This window comes from Centruroides vittatus, unplaced genomic scaffold (assembly GCF_030686945.1).
Source record: "Centruroides vittatus isolate TY-2023 unplaced genomic scaffold, ASM3068694v2 contig_453, whole genome shotgun sequence".
In the NCBI taxonomy this organism is placed as follows: domain Eukaryota; kingdom Metazoa; phylum Arthropoda; class Arachnida; order Scorpiones; family Buthidae; genus Centruroides; species Centruroides vittatus.
In genome coordinates, this window is record NW_027122249.1 from 568217 (window position 1) to 594268 (window position 26052).

The 26052-nt window shown below is 34.4% G+C and overlaps 1 protein-coding gene across 1 annotated transcript in view; it reads left to right on the forward strand.

Annotated features, from left to right (window-relative positions):
- Nucleotides 1–26052, forward strand: part of LOC136977303 (ATP-binding cassette sub-family C member 4-like) — a 158352-nt gene that overhangs the window by 57545 nt on the left and 74755 nt on the right. The window contains exons 9-10 of the mRNA XM_067272777.1: nucleotides 5228–5341; nucleotides 17814–17900. Of these exons, the coding sequence (XP_067128878.1) occupies nucleotides 5228–5341; nucleotides 17814–17900 (201 nt within the window). The remainder of the gene's footprint in view (nucleotides 1–5227; nucleotides 5342–17813; nucleotides 17901–26052) is intronic.

The following is a 26052-nucleotide window of genomic DNA, read 5'->3' on the forward strand; positions in this document are numbered from 1 at the left end:
AATAGAAGACTATAATGTTAGTTTTAAACCTGGAGAATTAGATAATTCGAGATATTATTCAGATTTCTTAGTAGCAGGATTAAATACAAATAGCACAGAATCTGGCTATTTAGTTAGTTATATAAACTGTGGGAGACTTTATCCTATAATTCATTTCGATGTTTCTAATCATCGCTCTTATAATAATGTTGATAATCTGAAAGTTGAAGTCTTTTGGCAATTATGACAAACACCTGCTAAACCGTATAGATTTTATTTTGTTTTAGGCGAAAAAAGGAAAGGATTTATGAATATGTATAATAAGGCTTTTGGAATCATCAAAACCTTAAAGTAAATAAATGGTTTGGTTTCCTTTTGGTCATTATTACGATGAAGAAAAAGAAGGTCCTCCTGGTCCTTCAGGTAATGGTTTCAAGTTAACGAATGATGGAAATTATAATATGCAAAATAAGATCTTACAATATTGTGGAAATCCAACGAATGAAAACGATGCAGCAACCAAGGAATATATTGATAATAAGTTAGAAATAATCAATGAATTAAATAATGATTTTCGAACTTTTGCTAAATAAAATGCTAATAAATTTAAAATATTAGAAGAAGATCATATAACTGATAAAACTGATTTACAAAAAAATATTAATGATTTAGATTTAAGCGTTAATAATTTCATAACAGAAACGAGTAAAAGACTTTAGGAATAAACTAGTAAATGCCTACAATTATATAATGGTGCTTTCAATGCAAAAAACAAACGAATTGGTAATGTTGATGATCCAACGGAAGATAAAAATGTAGTGAATAAACGATATTTTGAAAATAATGCAATCATTTTAAAAAATGACGTGTTTGATGCTAATAAGGAGAGAATAATAAACGTTTTGCAACCTACTTCTAAATTTGAAGTTGCTAATAAATATTATGTTGATACTAAAATAACGAATGAAATAAATAAAGTACCCTTAAAACTTTCATTCATATTAAGGGGTTTTCTAAATTTAGATAAACCAGCTTAAGATGCAGAATTTTATTCAACCTTAGGTGATCTTCCTATTCATGATAGTGATTTAAAAAAATTAGATAGAAAATATGTGTTAGAATCTAATGGTTTCATTTGTAAGATTTATTTTACATGTAATTTAGCAATATCTTGTTTATCTGCGGTTATATTTATCAATGAAAAATTAGCATTTTCTTTTAAAAAGAGAAAGAAAAAACTTATATAGTCATAAAAGAAATTATTCCATTTAATGTAAGAGATATAATTACATTTAAAACTATAGAAAAAAATCCCTCCCATGAGGAAGCAGATGATGTTGAAGCTTTCTTACAAAACATTTCAAAATATAGTATTTCAATATTTATAAATTATACTGATTAATTTTTTTCCTATATAAATGGAGACTCCAACAAAGAAAGTAAATTATGATGATCTTAAGTTGGTAATAACTCTCAATGGTGAGTCATATTATATTTATATGGATAGATATATAATGAATTATTTTGATACACCTCATGGAAGATTTTTATGTACACCACAAGATAGATTTTTGCATATTGATAGATTTTGCATATTGATAGATAATTTTCTCATTCTGGATAGAATTAACAGTATCCAACTGTTTGGGTTTTTCCTATTTAAAATTGGAGACTGACTTAGAAATTCTTATTTTTTTAAAAATGAATGAATATAATTTCTTTTTTAGTGGAAAATTTATGTTTTTTAGTTTGAAATTTATGTATTTTTAGTTGGGAGAATGATTTAAATTTGAAAAAATCGGCTGAGGAACGTAGTAGCGGGGGAAAGCAGGAGTTAGGTCCAAACTCCTGCTTACCCTCACTACTCGCATGTTTTTAAAATTATAAAGTTTAGTTACTAAAATGAAATTAAAGTGAAAGATATAATATGAGAATTTAGCTAAAATTGTATAGTAGCAATAATAATAATATTAAAAAATGGTTATTTTTCAAATCAAATTTATACTGTGTGATGAAACCAACTCATTATTACTCGTCACAAAAATAACTGATATACATAAATAACAGGATATTTAAAAATGCATCGAAAGCAGTTAATTTCCAATAATAATTTTAAAAATAAAACAATTTCATTTCTTGTATTATTGTTATTACTAGCGGATGAGCCCGGCGTTGCTTGGGCAAAGCCAAGATTAAGATTATTACATTATAGCCGATTTTACCCGTTTTTACCGAATGTAAGAATTAGGTTACCCCTCTTCCCAAACTTATTAGAGAATTTTTAGATGGGTCTAAAAATATGTTTCATTTCCCGCAAAAATCCGCATCTAAAACAGTACAGTAGAAGCCGAGTATTTTTGGGCTTCTCCCTCTCCTCCGCGGGGGAATATCCAAAAATCTCTTCTTAGTGTACATTTTCGTGACATACCCTAACTGCGTACTAAATTTTAACTTTCAACTCCTAACCGTTTAGGCTTTGCGCTTATTAATATTATTATCAACCCATCTCGATTATAAGATTATATCCCGGGCATTCCAAACCGAGATATATCGCACCCGGTCGAATACGCTACGTTGTTACGGGAAGGCGTACGCCAGTCGTAGCGGTTAGAGTGGTTAATTTCCACACGCGCAGACTCTGGCATCTAATCGGTTACAGCGTAAATAATACTCCGTACAAACGAATCTCTCGCTTACATAAAAAACGAGTTTCCGTACCTTTCCAGCTATTAGCTTGGACGTAGAGTCGACCTTCTGGACGTAGACTCGAAGTTTAAAAATTCGATGTTTGTTTCTAAATAAAAACGTTTTCCGTGGGTTTTCGTAAGCGATAATAAAGTTTATCTTTGTAACGATGCATAAAATCGAAACGCTCTTTTCGGATTCTCGAAGAAGAAACGAACAAAATTGAAATATAATAGATAAAACTAATCACTTCTAAAGAAAAAATATCACGACGGCTGAAATATTAACCCAGATGTAGATACCGGCTTCCTACTGATTTAACGCGTGGCATTTATACTGGATTATATTCAGTCACCGTATCACTTTGACTACTCACACTTCACTGTTTGTTTTTATTCACTCACTGCACTACTTTGGAATTTTCACTTCTTTTTCGGTTCTTCCCTTCGTCACTGATAAGAAATTGATGTTCGAACCCACGACGGATCTTGCTTTATATACCCCACCAATGGGTAGTCCCACCCATACAAAAAAGGCTTCGAATGGTCCACAATGTTCCAGAACATTCCACAACATTCGAGAGTGTTCTGGAATGTTCCACAATGATCTGGGATGTTGTGGAATGCTCTCGAATACTCTGGAATGTTCTGGACTGTTCTAGAAATTTCTATAGGGCGAAATTTCCAGCCATATATCTTCAACAGCATGCCCTTCAGGATTATATATATGTACAGTAGAGCGTCGTTATCCGAAACGTCGATTATCTGAAAGCTTTCCAGTCAGACTGTGTCTTGCTGAATCGAACGTTTTTGAAACTAGATTAATTTCTAAAGTATAATTTTTTTGTTTATATATTTTTCAATATATTTATTTTGTTCGTACAAAATAAAGAAATAATTTTTAATGATACAATAGCCTCAATTATTATTATAAAATTTTCGTTAGACTTAAAATCGACGAAAATTCAACACGAAGCGACACGCAACAGAGAAAAATTTCAACATGAGACAGGTTAATATATTTTTTCGTACAGAATCGGTTATCCGAACAACCCCAGTACCCAATTGATTCGGATAAACGACTCTCTACTGTAATCTAACAGCACGCCCAAAGGATATACAGTCGACTCCGCATAAGTCGACACCCGAATAACTCGTCACTCGTCGGTTACGTAGTCAATTTTTTGTGGTCCTGGCCGACTTACATAGGCATTAATGTTATTAACCTTAAAAAACTCTGTTTTCTCGACATCGTTTAACTTGTCACCACTGGATAAATCAACATACTTTTTCTCTTTCACACTGTTTAGAATTCTGATAAGTCGACTCCCCCACTGAAAAATGAGTTCAAACCACACAGCTCATTGTATGGTGTGAACTCATTAAAGGTGGACAGATAGAAAAATCATTTTAAAAAATGGAACTACAATTATTTAGACATCAAACTAATATTCAGATAATATTTAAAAAAAATTCTTATTACCACAAATATTTTAAAAAGCATTGTTCTCTTCGCGATATTCTATCTTACGAACAATCCTTAATTGAACAGAAAATAGATATTTTCAAAATTAATACATTGTATAGGTATTTAATAAATAAGTAACAAATATACATTAAATAATTATTATATTGAACTATTTCTCTATTTTACTTTTCCTTGTTACAATATTCTTTCAAATTGTTGAGTTTTTATTTATTCAGATATTAGAACAAAAAAAATTAGCAAATATATATTCACAATTCTCAACCACATCTTTCTGATATCTTTAAATTTAAGTATATATAAGGAGTAATTTTTTCATCAGAATCAAAAAGTCTCAACAATTGGCAAAACTCAACATTTAAAAAGATGAATTGTAAGTGTATTTTTCATATACAGCTATATCCAATTGCTGTTTTTAAAAAAAATTCTCAAACGGTATTAAAATAAATTGTAATACGCACAGTTTAATTTTTTAATAAAATTGCCAGAAAGAAATGATCTATCAGAAATAATATCCCAATGAATTTTATGATGAAGTTGACGAATTGCATCTTCTGAAAGACTATTTAACATATATGATGTTGGCTGAAAAGAATTTTCTAAGAAACATTTCATGAGAAGATATTATTCTTTCAATAGATTTAGTTAATAAACGTTGAGTGTTAGGACTTTTACGCGAATCAAAAAATTAGTAATATTAATAATTCTCAACCATATATCTTTTCAATATTTTTAAATTTAAGTTTAAATAAGGAGTAATTTTTCATCAGAATTTACAAGTTTAAACAATCTGCAACCTCAACATTCAATAAGGTGAATTCTAAGTATATTTTTCATATACATCTTTAAAAATTAAAGATTTGTGATTAGTATGTGTTATATTTGTAATTATAAAATTAATTTAATTAAGATTTGTGATAAGTATGGCCCAAACCACTACTACTATTATGACTTAGAGAATAAAATGATATGGATGACTGCATCCTGATGTCTAACACTACCATTGTTTCTAAATTTATTAAAACCACAGGGACGTAGATGTAATCATTTTTGTAAGATTTTTCGCATTTTAATTTAGGATTTCCTTCTCCTTCAAGAAAAAGATGACAAAACTCTCAAAGATGTAGAAGAGAGCAAGATCTTAACCGAATATGGAATATGGATGAATAATGTTACAGCTACATGGAAAAAAGTAAGACGTAATTTAATTTCAATTAGTATGTTTTGAAATGAATGCCGTAACTGTTCTAGTTTATATAATTATACTGTTTTTAAAATAGAAGTATTAGCAATGATTACATATTCCTATGTAGAATAAATTGATCATTATGGAGCAGTTTCTTTCAAATTATGTTTTAACGTCATACTAGTTGTTTAGAAGTTAACAGCAAAATACAGATACAGTTCTTCCGACAATAATAGAACATACAGTGATTGCCCAGAAACTATTTAATGTAACTTTAGTGAAATTTTCTAGTCTATTTTATAGTAAGATATCAACAATTTCTGCATAAGTTTGGAGAAAAATTATTAATAAACAAAAAAAGTTAGATAATATCATTAAAAATAGGATGTCCAACATTAATAAAACATGTTCAGATTGAAATGAATTATAAAGAAAGTAATGATTGAAATCAATGAAATTTACATTAAAATACGATTAAAAAAATCGAAGAAAAGTTTTAGTAAATTGCAGAGTATATTAGAAATAAAATGTGAGAAGGGTCTAACTGTAACGGAGAATATCAAAATTTATGTATTTCACCAGGAAGGGAAAAAGTAACTTCAATTGCTAAAAAAATTGGAAAGAGCTAATTCAACAATCTTAAGGTATCTCAATAATAGAGGACAACAAACAAGAAAACGAAACAGTGAGCGCAAGAGTTCAAAAACATCTATAGAATGGCGTGCAATTGTTCGATATGTAGTGCAAGGAAACACATTCGTTGAAAAAAACAAAAATGAATTCAAACTGAGTTGCACTAAATCAACAGTACACAATGTCTTGAAATCAACAGACAATGTATCATTAAAGAAAATGAAGGCAGGCAACCAGCTCAAACAGAAACACAAACGACGTTGATTGCAGTTAGCAAGAAACAAGTTTGAAAGAGGAAAAGGATAGCAAAAAGTAATTTTCTCACATGAGAGAAAATGTTATCTTGACGGAATCGGATGTTAATAAGTATTATTTGGCATAACCTATTAACCTAATAATCCTATTAACGACTAGATTGAAAGCAGCATTCAAAGAGAATAGCTGGTGGTGGTGGTGCATTCATGACTTCTGCAGGGATTGGATGGAATGAAAAAACAGATATTTTATTTATTGAAGGTCAAACAACCCTCAAACTTATCAGGAGCTTATCTGGAGGTAGCTGCAAACTTATAGACAGACAGTTCCTGGACAAGACTTTAAAATTTATGCAGGATAATGCAAGCTTCCATGTATCAAAATCAACGTTATCCTTTTTTTCAGAGCAAAAATGTCTGACTTTTTAACTGGCCACTCCTTTGTGCAGATTTATACCCAATTGAAAACCTTTGGGGTGACTGTTTTCCAAATGTATAGCAATGGAAAGCAATACAAAACTATCACTCAAGTAAATGCTGCTCTTATTGAGGCATGGGAAAATATTACACAAGAATATTACTGTAGTATTTGATTACTTCAATCGTATTTTTCAGCTCGTTTCCAAAAATGTCAACAAATTAGCTACTACTTTTAATTTAAAGATTTCATAAGTTAAGATTTTCTATTAATGTTGGTCATTTTATTTTATTTATCTAGTTCTTTTGTTTTTAATCATTTTTAGTCAAACTTGTGCAATAATTAATGATATCTTACTATAAAATATACTAGAAAATTTCATTAAATTTACATGAAAATAATAGTTTCCAGGCAATCACTGTATTTTGTATTATCGTTGTAGAGGCTGTATAATAATTAAATAGCTTACTATACATAAGTATTTGTGAAATAGTAGTAAATTCTTACCTTTGAAAAAGCTGTAATTTTGCACTTCCAGTTGAAACTTTTCCAGAAACAGTAGTTTGTGCACTTTTTGACTGCTGTTTCTGGAAAAGTTTCATTTTTCATATGTCCATTTTACGAGGAACATTCTCGTAACATTAAAATTTTGAGTGTCTTACTAATTTTTACTGGCTTCATGACTACAACATTGTTTGTTATGCGAGAACCTGGATCTAGAGTGCAATAAAATGCAGTGGCGTGCCATCATTGGAAGCGGTGGAAGCGCTGCTTCCCTTGTATTTTCTAAAATATAAATTCATATTGGGCGATTATCTTCATATTTTAACGTACTTTGAATTAATTAAAATTTATATTTTATTATAACCGCATTATGTATCTTATTACAAATTTCTATACTACATGTGAAAAAAGCGATAATATTGCTATTGTATGTTCGAATATCAGTGGCGGGATGGAAGCGCTGTATTTTCAAAACCAGGTCAGCTTCCACCGCAAAAATAAACAAATGGAATAAAGCAGCCAGATTATAAGCATTTGCGCATGCGCTTTACAGAGCACCAACCTCACCCGGTTTAGCTGGTGGAAGCTACACACCAAAATATCGTATAATGCTTCCAACGATTCTATTTCTTAGGCACTGGTAAAGAGCTATCTGACTAAGTGAATTGTTAAGATTTAAAAAGTGAAGAGTATTCAATGTTATTTTTATGTACGTTTCTTTGCAAAGTTATATTTAATTATAATTTTTTTTTAATTATACTGTAATTATATTGACAGATTTTCAGACATTAAATCTTTAGAATTTTTATCACTTTTAGATGTTAATAATTGTAATATTATGAAAAACAACTTTTGGAAGCGTGTTTTAATTCTACAAATTAAGTAAATTTTATGGGAAATTTTTTGATTTATGTAAATTACGTAGTGAATCGCAATATTTATATTCGTGTCCGGACTATATTGACAAGTAACTCTTACACATAAAATGTCTAATTAATGTCGATCCGAACAAAGATCATACTAAAGATCGTACTAAGTATCGTACTAAAAGAATTACATGTTTTAATATCATTAATTTTTACGGTACTATCTATCAGTGCGCAGTCTTTCTACCACGAAGCATATTCATACATTGACCAGGAACACTCACTCAGTCAGAGGAAAAATTGTCGTCACTAGCGTTGCTTCGAATAGAAAAATAACTTTCAAATACGTTGATGGAGTCGACGACAAGCGACTTTTATGATAAAGTAATTGACGACTTTGCGGGAAAAAAATGCAGAATAAAGAGAGTTAGCTTATAAAAAATTTAAAAAAAAACAAGTTTTTCTATCATTGTTTGTATCATATGAATTTGTATTATGTAATTTGTATTTATATTTTAGAAATAAAATACATAAATTGTTTATTTTTGTCATTTCCAGTATTTGTTTAAAACTTTTATGGAAATGTGATGTACCGGACAGGTCTGACTGTCAAGAAAGATGCGAAAAAACGGTTAATTTAGAGAATAATTTATTAGTATAAAAAAACATAGGTAAAAGTCGTTTGTAGTCGGACACCTATTTTTTATATGAAAATGCGAGGCAGAAATCATTAAATCGCGGAAGGAAGTCGTCCTATGATTGGTGGAAGATGGAATTCATCTTCAAATTTGACTTTTCTCGCATTCCAGGTAAGATTATCGTTACGCTTAGTAACAAGAGACCAACCACTTGGGAAGCGTGATTGAGGAAGAATTACCAATCAAAATAGACAAAAGAAAGAACAGAGATTGATATAATCCCTGACAATCGAGGACAGTCGCACTCGGTTAACGTTCCAAAAATCCAAAACGCCGTGTGTCAACGCGCAAAAAACAGTTTCTTGTCTATTGTGCCAACCTGCATCACGTGCCACTTCGGACTTAGACCGTGTCTCCGATGCCAACGGACAAAGTCTCCCGTGCCTTACAGACTTGTCAACGCCCGTCCTGGGGCCACCTTCGAACGACGATCAAAGAACCACATTGACGCTCAGGACATCCGAATGGCTCATTGTCCTAAAGCAAACTACAGTAGAGAGTCGAAAATCGGCATCAATTGGGGACTGGGGTTGTTCAGATTAGGGATTTCTTCCGATTACGGTCTATGTACGAAAAAATATATTAACCTGTCTGATGTTCAAATTTTTCTTCGTTGTGTGTCGCTTCGTGTTGAATTTTTCTCCGTTGCGTGTCGCTTCGCGTTGAATTTTCGTCGATTTTAAGCCTAACGAAAATTTTTATAATAATAATCGAGGCTATCGTATCGTTAAAAATTATTTCTGCATTTTGTACAAACAAAATAAATTTATTGAAGAATATAAAAACATGAAACTAAATTTACTTCTAAAGTATAATTATCAAAAACGTTCGATTCAGCACGACACAGTCCGACTGAAAATCGTGCCGATTATCGGGCGATTCCGATTACCAGGGTGCCGATTTTCGACTCTCTACTGTATTTTGTACAGTGTATGTTTATTTTATGTTAAAATAAACGGTTTTTGTCAGATACTTGTTGTGCTTGTTTCTTCCGCCACCACGCACGTATGAATGGACCCTAGACCATCATTGACGCTCAATTAACTGATTGCCCCTGAAAGTCGGCTTCTTACAGAAAAATAGCTTCCCTATCATCAAATGTCACAGCACGCCACTTGGTAAAATGGGCAATTAAATATAAATATTATATTTAACATAAATAAAATGTAAAAATTTTAAATAGAAAGATTAATTTATTTTGTTAAACCGTGAAAAGACAGGAAAGGCAAATGTTTATCTTTCTAACATTTTTACATTTCCTCTGATGGAAGGGATGAAGTTTCTGCCACAATGACAAATAGTCTAATATGAACTCATCAAGCACCATTTGATTGGCCAGCATATCTGTATAAAAGGGGAATGGTAACCATTTTTGTGGCTGCGTTCTAGTCACCCTGAACAGTCATGATTTGAATCATATTTGTCTGTGTGAGAAGATACTCGGATCCCTACCTGATGATAGAACACTGACCCAGCCTCCAAATCAAAGGTTCTCAACCCCAGGTAATATTTTGATGTAAGCTCTCTTGTAATAGCTAGAGAAACTAGTGTCGACACTTTGTATAGAGTTTAGTAGTAGTGTAGCTTAGAGTCATTGTAACCCCATCGCTTGATATTTTGTTACACTCTATGTAAGATCTTTTTCGTTCACTATAGGGCTGTTCTCGGGTCGTTTTGGTCGTGTAGTACATCGTTGTAATCAGAATTAATTCCTCTATCTACTGTAATCGCTGTTTTTGTTCCACTTCGTTGTCTTCTGTTCCCCCAACTGACCCTAATCTGGTCTCTTGTTTTGGTGTATGTCGCCCTACTTCTGGTAGCTGGTGTGCTAGTTATATATCGTTCGTTTCGGATTAATTCAAGTTGCTTGTGGTAATGGAGCCAGCCGATCAACAACCGCAAATTGATCCAGAGTCAGTGAAGAATGAAGTGTGCCTCTTGAACCTAGTGTTGTCATTGGTTCGCTCGAGGAGACAATCCTTGAGGAGGCTAGTAGCCAGCTGGGGAGGATAATGAACATTCTGCCTGAAACTTACAGCAGAAACCTTAGAACAAAAGAGAAAAAGGAAGTTAGAATGAGGGTGACACGGTTACATTCATGCGTAGCCCAAATGTTTGGGATCCTACGTGACTACGCTCGTCTCGGGAGCCCGCTACTAATTCCAGCACTAACAGTGGAGAGATGTCCTACTCTGCGGTGGTGCAAAAAAGCAACTGCATACGTCCAAGCTATACAACGAAGGTGATAAACCAGACCCTCAGCCAAAAGCTGAATAAAGAGGGAACAAGCAGCAGTTATGCTGTTCTAGTCTACGCAAAGGGAGACAGCGACTCAGAACCCAGGCTTGATATCAAGAAAGTAAAGGCTACCATCATGAAAACCATCAAGCCGCAGCAGATTAAAGTTGGGGTAAAATCTGTTAGGGATATCAAGAACGAAGGGATCTGTGTGCGCGTTGGTACACACGAAGAGGGTGAGACACTTATGAATGCTATCAACAACATAGATAGCATCAGGGGCAAAGTAAAATGTACTGTTTCTACTGGCAGACAGCCAAGAGTTATCTTACTGAATGTACCAAATCGCGATCGAGGACAACGATGTCCTCACAGTGGCTTATGAACAAAATAAATGCCTACAAAAAGTTAGCAAGGAGGAGTTCCTTAGTAACAGCAGAATAAGTACTACTATACACAAAGGAAGAATAAGAGAATACTGCCGGCATGTAATTATTGCTGTACCACCCTCTATCAGAAAAGTTATTGTGACAAATAAACATTTAGCAATGTAACATGTGACAAATAAACATAAAAGCAGACGACTATATCCCAGTCGTTCGCTGTTACAACTGCTGCGGCTACAACCATCAAGCTAGTGGATGTCCCGAGGACCTGAGATGCAGTCACTGCGCCAAACAGCATCGCTTTGCTGACTGCCGCCGGCTCGAGAAGACTCCTTGCTGCATTAACTGCAAAAAGGCAAATATTGAGCTTCCAGATGAGAGGAAATTTAAGACAGATTATCATGCTTTTGATCCTGCCTGTCCTACAAATAACAGAATAAAATTCAACACAGTAAGTAGAACCAATTATGGCCAGTAGCTCCCACTCCATCACGACTCAGACCAACAATCAATAGAAGATTCTACCAATCAACCTGCAAAGGGGCAAGGCCCCATCTTCCCTCCTGATCAAGATCGCCGAAGAGCACAACTTTGACATTATAGCTATCCAAGAGTCTTGTGGCAAGCTTTCTCGCTTCAGTGGCTAAACTGCCATTCCTCCTAAAACCGCTCCAACGAGTAAAACTGCTATTCTGATCAGGAACGCTAACTTGATTGTGCAATTTATGCCCCACCTCTCAATCAATTTCGTTACTACTGGGTCTATTTACATCCAAAACACCATCATATTTATCTTGTCAATATACTGCTCTCTCCTTGAGCGTATTGAACCACTTCTCCACGACTTAGACAGAATAAGCAACACTGTGGCTGACTGGCCATGGGCCATTTGTAGTGACGCAAACGCTAAATTTTCTCTTTGGCATAGTCCCTCGGATGATCCTAGAAGCTATCTTTTTCAAGAGCTTGTTGCAGTCCTTCACCTTACCTCTTGCAACACCAGTACCCTTCCCACATACTTCTCACCAAGGGGAGAGAGTTGGATCGACGTTGCACTGGCCAACACCCCGATGGCACCAATGGTCAGCTTTTGCTCCACGCTTGATATCCCTAGTGCAAGTGACCACAGGTATATTGAGACGCACCTTAACATCAATGTGGATAGCAGTAAGCCATCTACTAATGGCTACCACACTCGGTGGCCACTTTTTCAAGACTTAATCCGGGACAATTGGATTATCGACACTCCAATCATAAATATGACCAAAAGTGAAATTGACAACTGTATTACTCGACTGAACAGGGTCATCCTCCATAGCCATCAAATGGCAAGTATGAAAATCACCAATAAAAAGTCCATGGCCCCTTGGTGGGACAGCGAACTGTTTACTCATTGTACAGAGGTTTACAGGCTTAGAAAGCTATACTGTCGGCAGAATGACACACGCTTAAAGGAGGTTCTTAGAACCCGCTACATCAAGAAATTTAACGCATATAAAACCATGATAAACCACAAACGTCATCAGGCTTGGCAGAGTTACTGTAGCCGTTTTAATACACCTCGGAGTGAGCCTTACTATATCACCTTTAAGAAGAAAGGCAAGGCGAACACGCCTGCAGCAGTCTTAACCACTGATGGTAACTTTACAAATTCTCTTCCTGACACCATGAGGGAGCTCTTTAGTTATCATTTCCCACATGACATCTAGGACTTGGACAACGACCACCATTCATCTCATTCGCACCAGCTTCAGAGACCCCCCAGATGAAGGGGATGACAACCCCTTTAGCTATAATGAAGTCTCCCATACGATAAGGCTAATCAAAATCAAAAAAGCACCAGGAATTGACATCATCACCGGAAAAATGATTAAGGAGGCATATAAAGCAATCCCCATGACTTTTATCACTATCTTCAATCGTTGTCTTTCACTGGGTTACTTCCCTACAGAGTGAAAGAGTGCCTCTGTAAAATTTATCAGCAAGCGACCTGATGTCATGCCTACTTACCCTAAGGACTACAGGCCAATTAGTCTCCCCCCATCATGGGGAAGGTTCTTGACAGACTTGTCAATAATAGGATTCTACATCATCTAAGGGCAAATAACATTCATCAGCATGGCTTTACCTCTGGAAAGTTGACTATTACTTCATTAACTAAAATTGTTGATCACATTCAGCAGGCAAAGAAGGATGGGAAACACACACTTCTTATCTCGATTGACTTCCAGGGTGCCTTTGACAATTTATGGTGGCCTATGATTCTCCATCAGCTTCGTGCCTACCGTTGCCCAAGGAAACTTTTCCTGATCTGTAGCAGCTTCCTAGAAGACCACCAGGCAGGCGTGTACACAAGGACGACGCCAGCCAATGGGTAAGGGGGGGCAAGATGTAAATTGATAGAGGATATGAATTGTATGTAGGTAAAATAAAAAACGATTCATAAAGTTTTAATCATTCACTATGTACCGGAAAAGAAATATCTCAAATAAAACATTTTCTTTAACTTACAAGAAGCCTAAGAAGATTATTTTAATTAGAACTTAGCATTTAAATAACTTTTTCGAATTTTTAGGGGAGGGCAACTGCCCCTCTGCCCCTCTCCCCTGGCGACACCCTTGCGTGTACACCACCACTTAACCACCATGTTCAACCACGTCACAAGGGTTGTCCACAGGGCTCCATTGCAGGTCCTCGGTCTCTGGACAATCGTCCACAACGATCTGTTGATTTCCCTTAATGGCTCTAACGACGCTCTCATACAGGGCTATGCGGATGACACTGTCATCTTAGTGTCAAACAAAAACAGTAATAATCTCCCAATCCTTGGTAATGATATTCTCAACAAAGTCTCGAACTGGAGCAAGCGTGTAAAGCTCCCAATCAACTATAGCAAATGTTCTTACATCATTTTCTCTAAAAACACTCCTCTACAAAAAAGCCCAAGGATACTCATTGATGGGAACCGCATACCAAGAGTGACTGAATTTACCTACCTTGGTGTTGTCCTAGAGCAACAACTCCAGTGGACTAGACATATTGAATCAGTTAGTGCAAAGGCTGCTCGGGTCTCAAATGCTCTTTTGAGCATTGCTAAAAACACCTGGGGTGTTGGTTACAAGGCAGCTCGCTATATCTATCTTGGCGCTATCAGAGCCTATCCTTCTATACGCTTCCCCAATCTGGGCCTCAGCAGCGAAAAAAGTGTACATTCAGCGAAAACTCCTAAAAGCTCAACGGATCGCCGCCCTGCGTATCTGTAGGGCCTACCGCACGGCTCCAACATCGGCCTTGCTGGTGATTGCTGGTCTCATGCCGCACACATTAAGGCAAGGATGGCTATGTGGCTGTGGCATGCCTGCAACCACTCAACAAGCTCCTGCAACAGCTGCAAAAACTTTCTTTCCATTTTTGACCAACAAACTAAAGAGGACCTGAAATACTACATGATAGAAAGTAATTCCTACGATCTTAGCAATAGTCAGGAGTACCCATGGCTCCAAGACCATTCTTCTCAAGTTGAGAAAATTGACATTTCCATCTACACCGACGGCTCACTGCATAGTGGCGGTGTTGGGGCAGCCTTCATCCTTTACGATCACAGAAATAATTCAAATCATAGGTCGGCTTATAAGCTTGGGCCCCACTGCTCGGTTCTGCAGGCTGAGATCCTGGCAATCACTAAAGCCATGGAGCACATACACGAGGAATGGTTCCCTCAGCAGCTGAACATTTGTGTTTACACAGACAGTTTGACTGCCCTCCACACAATCTATACCCCATTCAAAAGGGGCAAGAACGTCGCCAAGATCCATCGTCTGCTTTCTGCCAACACCCACCACCACACTGTTCACTTCAAATGAATCCGTGGCCATTCCGGTGTTCCCAGCAATGAGGCCGCCGATCAGCTGGCAAAGCAGGCTGCCAGCTCCAAGTTAGGTTACAACTACAGTAAGATACCCATTTCAAAAATCAGGCTTTGGGCTTTCAACCAGGCCTTATCCCTCTGGTAGAAAGAGTGGGACAACGGTGCTACTGGAAGAACAACACGCCGTTTCATCCCCAATATTAGTGAGAGACTTAAGTGGAAATTCTTCACCCCAAACTATCGTCTAACCCAGTTAATCACTGGGCACGACAATTTCAACGTGTACCTGAAGCGCTTTCACCTCAAGACAATTGACACCTGTTCGTGCGACAACACCACTCCACAGGACACCGACCATCTTATTTGGGACTGCAAGCTCTACGCGCAACAGACAATCATACTGATGGGCCACGTCTTCAAATCTAACTACAGTTGGCCTTGCCCTCACAACAGGCTTCTGCAGAACCAAGACATTCTCAATGCAGTGAATACCTTCCTGAAGAACGACGGCAGCCCTCGACCCACCCCATGTTCAGCATCAAACAAACAACAACTGAGTTCCCCTTCTAATGGACTTCGTTTAACTGTAAGTTATCAATCTTCGTCCGGTAGTTTATTTTGTTCATAAAACCTGTCGCTTGGTTATTGGTAGTAGACTGTATCGCTGTTCGTGTACCTCTACCTCGCATCTTTATGGTGTACCTTGGGTAACCCCACTCTCCATGCTTTGTCACCGCGACTAATATTTTGTCATGGGATGTCAACAGTATTGTTGTTCGGGATACGCTGTTTGTGTTATTATCGTGTGATTCTCATATTCCGTTTCTGTTAGCACAATACCCACGCATTATTGTATGTTCTGTTTAATGTTTGTCAACGTTCGGGATCCACTGTTTGTTCTTTACAGCAATTATCTTTGTAATTTTGTTTTCTCTGTTCATTTTCAGCGTTTGTCACCTTGTGTTACAGTTTAATCATTCCTTATTTTAGCCTCACACATGCTCAGGCATGGGCTTCGTTCATCACACTACGGTTCACCGTTAACGCGCGTACCTGCTTGTTCTTGTATGTATTGATTATCACTTATTGTTATACCATTGTAGCACTGTATATCCACTGTATAGCCGCTTCCATTTGCACCCGTGTAACCATTTTCTTATGTAGTCAAACTAATTTCTTACTATGTAACATATTGTTTCAAATAAAATCCCGGTGCGGCTGGTGACCACCCCTTCCCCTTCTCACTTATCTTTCACATTTTCATCCCCTTTGGCCTCTGCCACAAATAACTTTTCCTTCTGTCTAACACCTTCTCAATCCTTTTCATCCCCTTTAAAGGAAATAGCATTGAGTAATGCCTTCTAAACCTTCCACCTGCCAACTGTATACACTCTATGTAATATGTCTAGATATATATATCTCGTTATATGTATAATCTCAATAAATAGTTTAGTATATAGATAAGGGTTTGTCTGTCCTTCCATTTCCCGAATCGACACGAACCCCTCCTACACTCGAATTACTCCTTCTACTAGAAATTAGAGGTTGCCACTCGGATGTCAACTACTGATTCAAAACACACGCGAGTTATGGCACGCATTTTAAATATCCTAGCTGGTGTCAGGCTCTGACAAGACCGAAATTCCACGTTCTTGATGTTTTCCTTAATTTAAATAGTAATATATTGCCATCCTTCACAAGTGAGCAAAGAGATCTCACAGTTGTATAGAATAGAGGGACTTTAATGCCAACGAAACCTACACTGCAGCTGCGTTTATAAAATACTCCTTACTCATAACGTCATATGCAACGGATTTCATTTAAAGTAATATTTTAAATCGGTAACAGAGAGCATAGAACGATTACATTTGTTTTTCATGCCTTTTTACAAAAAGAATGCGACATAACAACCAGAAATGAAAAAAATCGCGTTGTTTCAAATAAGCACATCAGATAATTTCAGTTGAATTAAAGGTGTTCTAAGTATGAAGGAAAAGCAAAGAATATAAAAATGGCATTTTTGGTCTATTTATTAAAATTGGCAATGTATCGAATAATGCTAATTACATGCAAGGCTCGCAAGTTCCTAGTTTATGTAATTTTACTAACGTAAACAAACATGAAGAGCAAGATGACATCTGTGGAAATACAAAAATTTTCAGCTTATAGACTAATCATGCAGTGCAAAGCATATGTACTGAATTTTTCTGACTAAAAAACTAGAAAGAAAACGAATAATTTAAGATTTTTCAAAAATTCTAGAAAAACCAATGCTTAAAAACGTTGTATTGGCATCTCACAGATTCCAGACACAAACTGAGGGATAACACGGGACAAGATATAATGTATTTTTTTATCGGCCAATGCTGGATTAGCGACTATATTTTACAAACAGAATTGATTGCAAAACTTCTGGTATACAAACAATTGTCATAACATAGTGTACCTTTAATATATATATTAATAACCTGACACTAATTTGAGGTTGTATAAATTATCAGCTTCTTTATTAAATATAATATTTACGTATTTTATGGTATATTATTTCTAATTTGTAACGTATAAGATTACTTATATACAATGTAGTTACTTTATCTTTTTAATTTTTAAAAGGAATCTCAGCCAACATTAAATGATATATCTATAAACGTAGAACGTGGAGAATTATTAACTGTTATAGGACCTGTTGGATCAGGAAAGGTGAATATCTTGTTTCGTAGTTATATATTTTAACTTTTTATATGCTTTGTGATATAAAAATTGTTTAGAATGTTTTAGAAAAATACTATAAAATTTAACAATTTATGAAATTGCAATAAAATTGATTTTTAAATTGTTATACTTAATTGTCATGTTTAAATAATTTTATGATTTTGGTTTTATTTCGATTTTATTTTAATACATAATAAGAAAATAATTTTTTGCTCATCAGGGAAAACAGCGGGAATTATTTAAAGGATGTAGGAGAAAAAAATAGTTGGAGAATAATTCGTATTATTTATTGTGCGCATAATTTGCAAACTTTGTGTGCAAACTTTTCCTCCATTGTTAGTTAAATGAAAATGATTTTTAACAAGTCACATTTTACCTACAGCTGGATGTAGGCAAATTTATAATTACATTTCTTAAAATTTATTCATGTAACTTATTTTATCTGCAGATGATTCTTATGAGAAATTATTAACCCAATAATTTGTTATTACTTTATTCTGTGTTTTTAACTGTTATTTTAAACTAGTAGCAAACATTCGAATTATTCTGGTGAAGTTGCTCAACTCGTTTCACTGCCTAAATCGTACAGTTTAAATTTTGAATTTAATATTGCGGATAACATGTACACTTTAATTAAACATATTTGTTTTCAGAGTGAGAGTCTGCCACCGACGGCGTAGTATCGAATTTTCTCAACAAATAAGTTTGGTAACTTTGTAGCAAGTAAATTACTGATAAATTCATGTTTCTTTTTAAGTGTTTATTCCGTAGTATCTTAGTATCTTGATTTTCGTTTTTGTTTCGAGTAGAAACGAAGTAACAATAGCCTTATTCAATGTTTTCTTATGTTTATTTGAAATGTAATTCGTGTCTTAAGTTGTAGCTATAAAAGAATTCAAAATCATATCGGTACGAATTAAGGAATTATTTTCTGTTACTAACTTTCATTTGCCGAGTGTCAGTAGAAGTAAAAAAGTAAATTTAACAGTATATCATTGCTTTGATTTTAATGTATCTTTGTTTTATTGTAGACCATAAACATATCAAAACGAATTTATAATGGGAAACAATAACATAGGGACAAGGCGTTAAACGAATTAGCCGTGGTGATATTGAATTTAATGAAACACAATATAAAATCCCAACAGTAACTGTACAAAGCTACACTAGGATTAACCCCTTGTCATCCCACGAGTATTCAGGAATTTTTAATTTTAATGTAATTAAACATAAAAACAAAAACAAACCAAAAGAAATGTGTTAATTTTGAAGAGAAAGATTCAAAGTTTAATTTCTTTTGTCTCGCCTTTGTGCGAAATTTGACACCTATGTGTTATTGTGTTTACAGCTGGATGACCTTGAAAACAGCTGGTTTCGTCTTTCCCAGGACATTCCCATAAATGCTTCAGGAGGTGAAGGGTCTAAAGTAGGGTGAATACTAGTTGGCGGTATATTTCTATACATTTTTCAAAAATTATGTTTTTTCATTGTGATTTCCGACCCCCGACTTAATTAAATATATATATAATAAAATGTATTATTTAGAAAAATTAAAAAACTATTGGATGCCATTTTTGACATCAGAAAGTAGCGTTAAATAACTTTACCGCAGTAAAATCTGTGTACTAGAACTTTAGAATGATAAATGAAATTTAATAAAAAATCCCATAAAAACAATTAAGTGTTAATCGCGCGTCATTAATAGTTAATTAAAATCGCAATAAAATTTTTTCGCGCAGGTAAAAAGATTTTTAAACAATTTGAAGACTTAAAAAACATCTGAAAATTACCAAAAAAATTTTTTTCCGAGGGTTTAAAAATCCGTTTGTTCGTAACGCTATGGACGTGTAGAAAGGGTTTAAATAAGAAAAAATTTAGAAGGCCTAAACACCTGACTCCAAATATGGAGAAAAAGTGAGTTAACTTAAACATGCAGATAATCTAGAAAAAAGAACTGCAAGAAAAATTAATATTATAAATTCATGAAAGATAACTCTTATTTGTCTTTACGCACTCCAGAGGCAACCAGAAAGGCAAGATCAAAGAATAAAAGGAAAGGAGAACTTGAAAAATATAAAGAATGGAAAAGAAAATGTTAAAAAGGGAAAAACCATTGGTTCTGTAATCTTTGTGCAGATGATGATGATGAAAACGTGATTCAGTACTTAAAACACAAAATAAGCGCGCATGATCTACGTGCTGCAGTTGACAAAAAACATAGAAATATGTTTGGGATGTTTGTAGTAACTGAATATGCAAAGATGACGCGATTAAAATATTTGTACCCCGGGGGGGGAGGTGCTGTTCACCGGTTGTGGCTGTTGGTGCGAATTTCTCTGCTTTCTTGCAACTTGACTTATTATCATCATCTTTTTGGAAAATGATTGAATTTTCATCACAGTAAAGAAAAATTTTTCACCTTTATCCCAGGATAGATCAACACGTAACGTAAAGAAACGAATTGGAAGTGAGGAAAATGTTACAGGTGAGTCAACCTAAGAATTGATTCTATCTTGTATAAGTGCCGAAAAACAGATTAACGTTCAGGAAGGAATTAGACTGTTGAAGCTACAAGCTTCTTCAAATAATAAATTACAAATCCTTTTAGAACGATTAGATAGAATGCAACCATGAATGCAACCATGGGTACTGCTCTAGTAAATCTTGAATCCAGATTCTCTGTCCTTGAAAATGATAAAGAAGAAGGTTGTCAGAACTGACAAGTCAAATACGGAAATAAATGTAATATGTAATAATTTATATGAAAACTTTATGAAATTGGATGACAAAGAAAGAAGAAATATTCGGGTTTAGAAGATGGCGACAAAATTGATGATTACGTATGCATAGTTCAAAAATTATTTAATGATAACCTGCAGGTTACGGATGTGAATATTAAACGTGATTATCGAATTGAAAAATTTAAACATAATGCAAAAAGATTGATTGGTTATTTGTGAATTAACTTTGAAGATAAATCAAACATTTATAAAAATATTATATTTTTTATAAATTTTTGAAAGGCTCAAATGTACTTATAAATGATGATTACTCGCCAAATTCTAGAGGTATCACAAGCAGATTAAGACTTTATGGTAAAGAAATGCGCTCCAAAGGAACTATTAACGGAAAATTGTGATATAATAAATTAATTGTGGACCTTAAGATATTCTCCTGTAATTATAAAGGTGAAATTTTTCAAACGAATAATGAACAACCTGATTTAGGAATACAGTCAAACCTGTTTTTATGCGCTCTTTTTATGTGCGATTTTTATTTGTGCGATTTTTTTAATGCGAATTTTTAATTTGTGCGGTATAGTTGGCGACTAGTCTCGTGCGATTCGTCATGTCTCACGTTGACTTATTATAGCTTAAATGCACTTATTATAGTAATATTATTGCATGAATATGCGAAAAATGAAATAATTTACTTTTTAAGTCAACAAAACACCACCTGGACAAAAAATATGTAAAACAGACGATAGACCAGACGATGCAGTCAAGTGCTGACATCTGTTGTCAATAAATTCTATTTCGTACGGTTTTGAGTTATTTTCTATGTGAGACTTTTTTTATGCGGTCCCTGTTGACCGCATAAAAAAATTATTTTTTTAATTGTGTTGCGAAAACTATTATTTACAGCCATTCGTGAAGTTTCGTGAGATTTTTTTTAATGCGTTTTTTTTAATGCGGTCCCTATCCCCCGCATAAAAACAGGTTTGACTGTATATCGTTTAATGAGAAACAAGATAATGAAATTAAGGAGATTTACAATCAGCATAACGATTTATATGGACAATGGCGATGAGGCGAAAATTCTTTTTTACGATATAGCAGGTCTAAATAATAAATATTTCTTTCCTAACTTCTGGAATTTAATACATAAGATAGATATAATCTGTTTAGTGGAAACTTGGCGTACTTCACCTGATATTGAATGAATGTTCTCTGATAAATATAAAATTTACCATCAGGTAGCACACGGTTGTGAAGGACCTGGAAGACCCAGTGGTGATCTAATTGTTGGACTTAGACTAGATATAATTTCTTAAGCAGAAATTAGATTCCAATGACGATTTGTTTTGATTTTACAATTAGTCACTAAAAAGTTCACAAATATCCAACTAATAGTGTCTTATATTCCGCTTGACAGTTATTTTGATGACGATTTTAAAAATATATTAATGCTTATAGGAAATTACCTGCTACCTGAAACTAACTTTATTTTATGTGCTGATTTTAACGCTGGAATGAGACACCCTGATTCTTTGTCATGTTTTGGAAAAACTGGAGTTTGGAAAAATACTTTATGAGCCTGGAAGGATCAAATTGTTAATGATAGAGAAAACATTTTATATAATTTTTGTGAAGATAACAATCTTGTTTGTTTAAACGGTTTATTACCAGGAGACGAAAAAGATAATTTTACTTATCATGCAATTGAAGGTTTCATTGATTTTGTGATAGTATCACAAGAAATGATTTAAGTGTTTTAAAAGAAATAGGCTCAGATCATTCACCAGTTCTACTAACAACGATTTCATTAGTATCATCTAGTCTACTTAATATACAACTTTTAACCTCTTGGGATGCTCTTTAAAAGGAAAATTGTGTGTCGTATATGACACACAATTTTCCTTCCAAAGAATGAGAAGCAGCTTTTCTTTTTTGCTTGCTAATCAATTATATTAGTTATTTCTTTTATCACTAGAGTTTAGTGAAGCTTATTAGACCACATGCATCCTACTGTGATAGAGATAATGGAAAATATAAGTGATTTTCTGAGCACATGTTTTTGGAAGTGATCAGAAGTATGACTGTTTCATGTAAGTATTCATTTTTCTCTATTACTATTAATTATAATCTTACAATTTAAACGTGTTTATGTTCAGAAGACTTTTAAGATTATTTAAAAGTATTTTTTAAAAACTATATTAATAACAGTATTTCATGACAAGAGCTAACTTTTGAATATGTAGTATATGACACGTTGTTTCTTAGTGTTACAATAATTACATTACAGCCTATGAACTGTTTTCATATTGGCAAGTTATTTACTTTTATAGTTATTTTGTCATTTAGTCAGCAATATGTATTTTATTATTTATTTTAATTTTTTATTAAATGAATTTCTGTGATTTGGTTTTGTATGGTTATTTATCTGGTCAGCAGGATTTTGTTTGTTAAGAATTTATAAATTATTAATATCATAAATCATATATTAAAACTAAATCATTGACATTTATTATAATTTTTTCAGTGTCAATAGATGTAATAAGGAAGGAACATGATAGGACACTTGATATTTGATATAAATTTGTGTGGACTGGAAGGCTGGTTTAGTGATGAAGACAGTGACCGAACATTTAAACCAGTCAGAACGTTTATCAACCAAACTGTCCTGAACAATGTAAGTCATTAGATGATACATTTGACAATGATGAAAATGATGCTTCAGCTATGTAAATAGAGGAAGATTTCTTGACATCAGTGCAGTAACAGACTCCACCATGGCGCCATACAAATAAACTTAAGCCCTTGCTACCAGCTCCTGCATTTCAAGAAGAACCCTGAAAGGGTAACGAGTGTGAGTCTTAAGAATATTTCTTGAATTATATTTCTGAGAATCTCTTTGATGTCATTGCTTGATGATGACATGCACAAATCAAATATCACTGATTCACCCGGAAAAACTTTTGAACTTTACTGCTAATGAAATGAAAACAATTTTTGGATAGCCTACAGAAGAGATAGCAGAGCAATAAAAAAGAGAAAGAAAAACACACTTCAATATTTGAAATTTAAAATAAGTGTCAAAATGGCTATTACATTCAGATAGTACAGAAAATAAAAACATGAACAGTGCAGATGACGAAAAAAAGGAAAGTAATAAAAAAATACTCCAACTTTACATCCCAGAAAAATACAATGCAAAAGTGGAGCAAAACACATGCCAGAAATCATTGCAAATGGCAAAAATCACTGCTGCCAAATGCACTAAAATAAAACTTTGTGAGCTACAGTGTACTGTATCAAATGCAAAATCCATCAGTGCCTTGTGACAAATAAAAATTGCTCGAAGAATGTCATATGTAAATATAAAATGTCAATTATTGTACAAAAACAGTCAAATAAACCATTTTTACATGAACAGAACAGTTTGCATTTTGTACAGGTAGAGATCCATTGTGACATACATAATACATACCATTTTTTAATGACAGAAAACAAAAAAATTGAAAAAAATGATAATTTACTAACAAATGACACCCAAAGGTCAATAATATAACAAAACTTCAATTAAGTAAGCATGCAATATGGATGGATGAAATTAAATCCTCACTTTCTGTTAGATTAGATAACGTCTTATTAGGTGACTATGGAAAAACCCGCATACCTGAAAATTTAGTAGTATGTATAACTAAAGCAGCAAAATCTCTGGATTTAATCTATAATATTAACTCTGCACCAAGTAACACTCATATAACAAATAAATTGTATGACAATGAGTGCTACACCATAAGGAAAAATTTGTGGAAATTATTTAAGAAGACTAGAAATTAAAATACAAATGGATATTATATTTTATATTAAAACTATTTAAAAGACTACAAACGTTTATGTCTAAAGAAAAGACAAGCGTATTTTTCGAACATAAATAGTAGACTGCTGACATGTAATAGCTCTAAAATATCTTGGCTAACAATTAAAGTTTATCGATTTATAGTTCAAGAATCCCTTTGAAAAGAAAAATGATCTTTTTTTTTTTTTTTTTTTTTTTATTAGATAAGTGCACCACTCCTATGGGAGTATAACACTAAGATACATAAAACAAGATAAATGATTCAGAGTAAACATAAAAATAGAAAGTTCTGCTTTCATTGAGGACTAAAAGTAATATTAGAAATTAGAAATTATGAAAAGTCTTTTCTTCCATATATTTTGAATATAACTGTAAAAGGTATCAAAAAGAGGCTTCTGTACAAGTTTATCCAGTGGGCATGGCCACCTGAAACCATGCATGAAGATTTCTAATTTCATTATGAGTCTATCTTGATCATAAATAGGACAATGGTAGATCATATGGTCAACAGTATCAAGGTTTCCTGTGGAACAAAAGCAAAAGGCAGTTTCTGCCCGGTTATACATCGCCAGGTAGCTCCTAAAATTACCATGCTCAGTAAGAAGTTGAGCAGTAGTAAACGACAGAAATCTAAGTGGTGAAGAGAGTCTGCTATCAACACTAGGGAAATACAGTCTGGTTATTTTACCCGTCTTACTGCTCACCCATTGCTGGTTCCACTTCTGCATAGCATTGGCACGGATATAATTTTTGAGGCTGTTGCGTGAGAGAGGAATGAGTGTATAGTCCAAGTCGGTGTCCTTTGCAGCTGACTTAGCCTCGAGGTCGGCTTTTTCATTTCCCATAATGCCAGTATGACCAGGAACAAAAATAAAAGTTATCCTATTGACATGATTTACAATATGATGCTGGATGTATGCGATTTTGTTGCTGTTGCAGTTGGGATTTAAGAGGGCCTTTAGGACAGACTGAGAGTCACTGAAGATGTTGAAAGAAAGAGTTTTGTTAGGAAGTGAGGTGGCCCACTGAACAGCCCGGTAGACAGCATCTTCCTCAGCTTGATAGATGGTGGTGTACGGGGGGTACCTGTACCTTTTAACATATTTTGGGCAAAGTAAATCAGTTTGAAGATAAATGCAGACACTTGAGCCAACATGAAGGGAGCCTTTGGACCCATCTGTGTAGATGTTAATGTCAGCATGGACATCTAGGGTGGAAGCAGATGGCACCACGTGCACCCTGGGGATAACCCTGCTTACAGGGTGATGATCACAGTTGGTGGAGAAGTTGCAGTGTGGAAGCATGTGAATAGCCGTAGATAAGAGCAGAGACCGTTGTTGAACTTTGATGTTTGCGGTTCTGGTGTAATAGTGAAGAACTTTTTCTTCAATACAGAGAGGTAAAGGAAGGAGCTCTGCTAGAATCAGAGAGGCATTTGTAGAAACAGTCCTGCAGCACTTTGAAATTTTGATGGCAAACTGTCTTTGGAGAGAGAGTAATTTGCTTGCAATTGTAACTTTACTCGTTACATGTCCCCAGCTAGAAGCCGCATAAA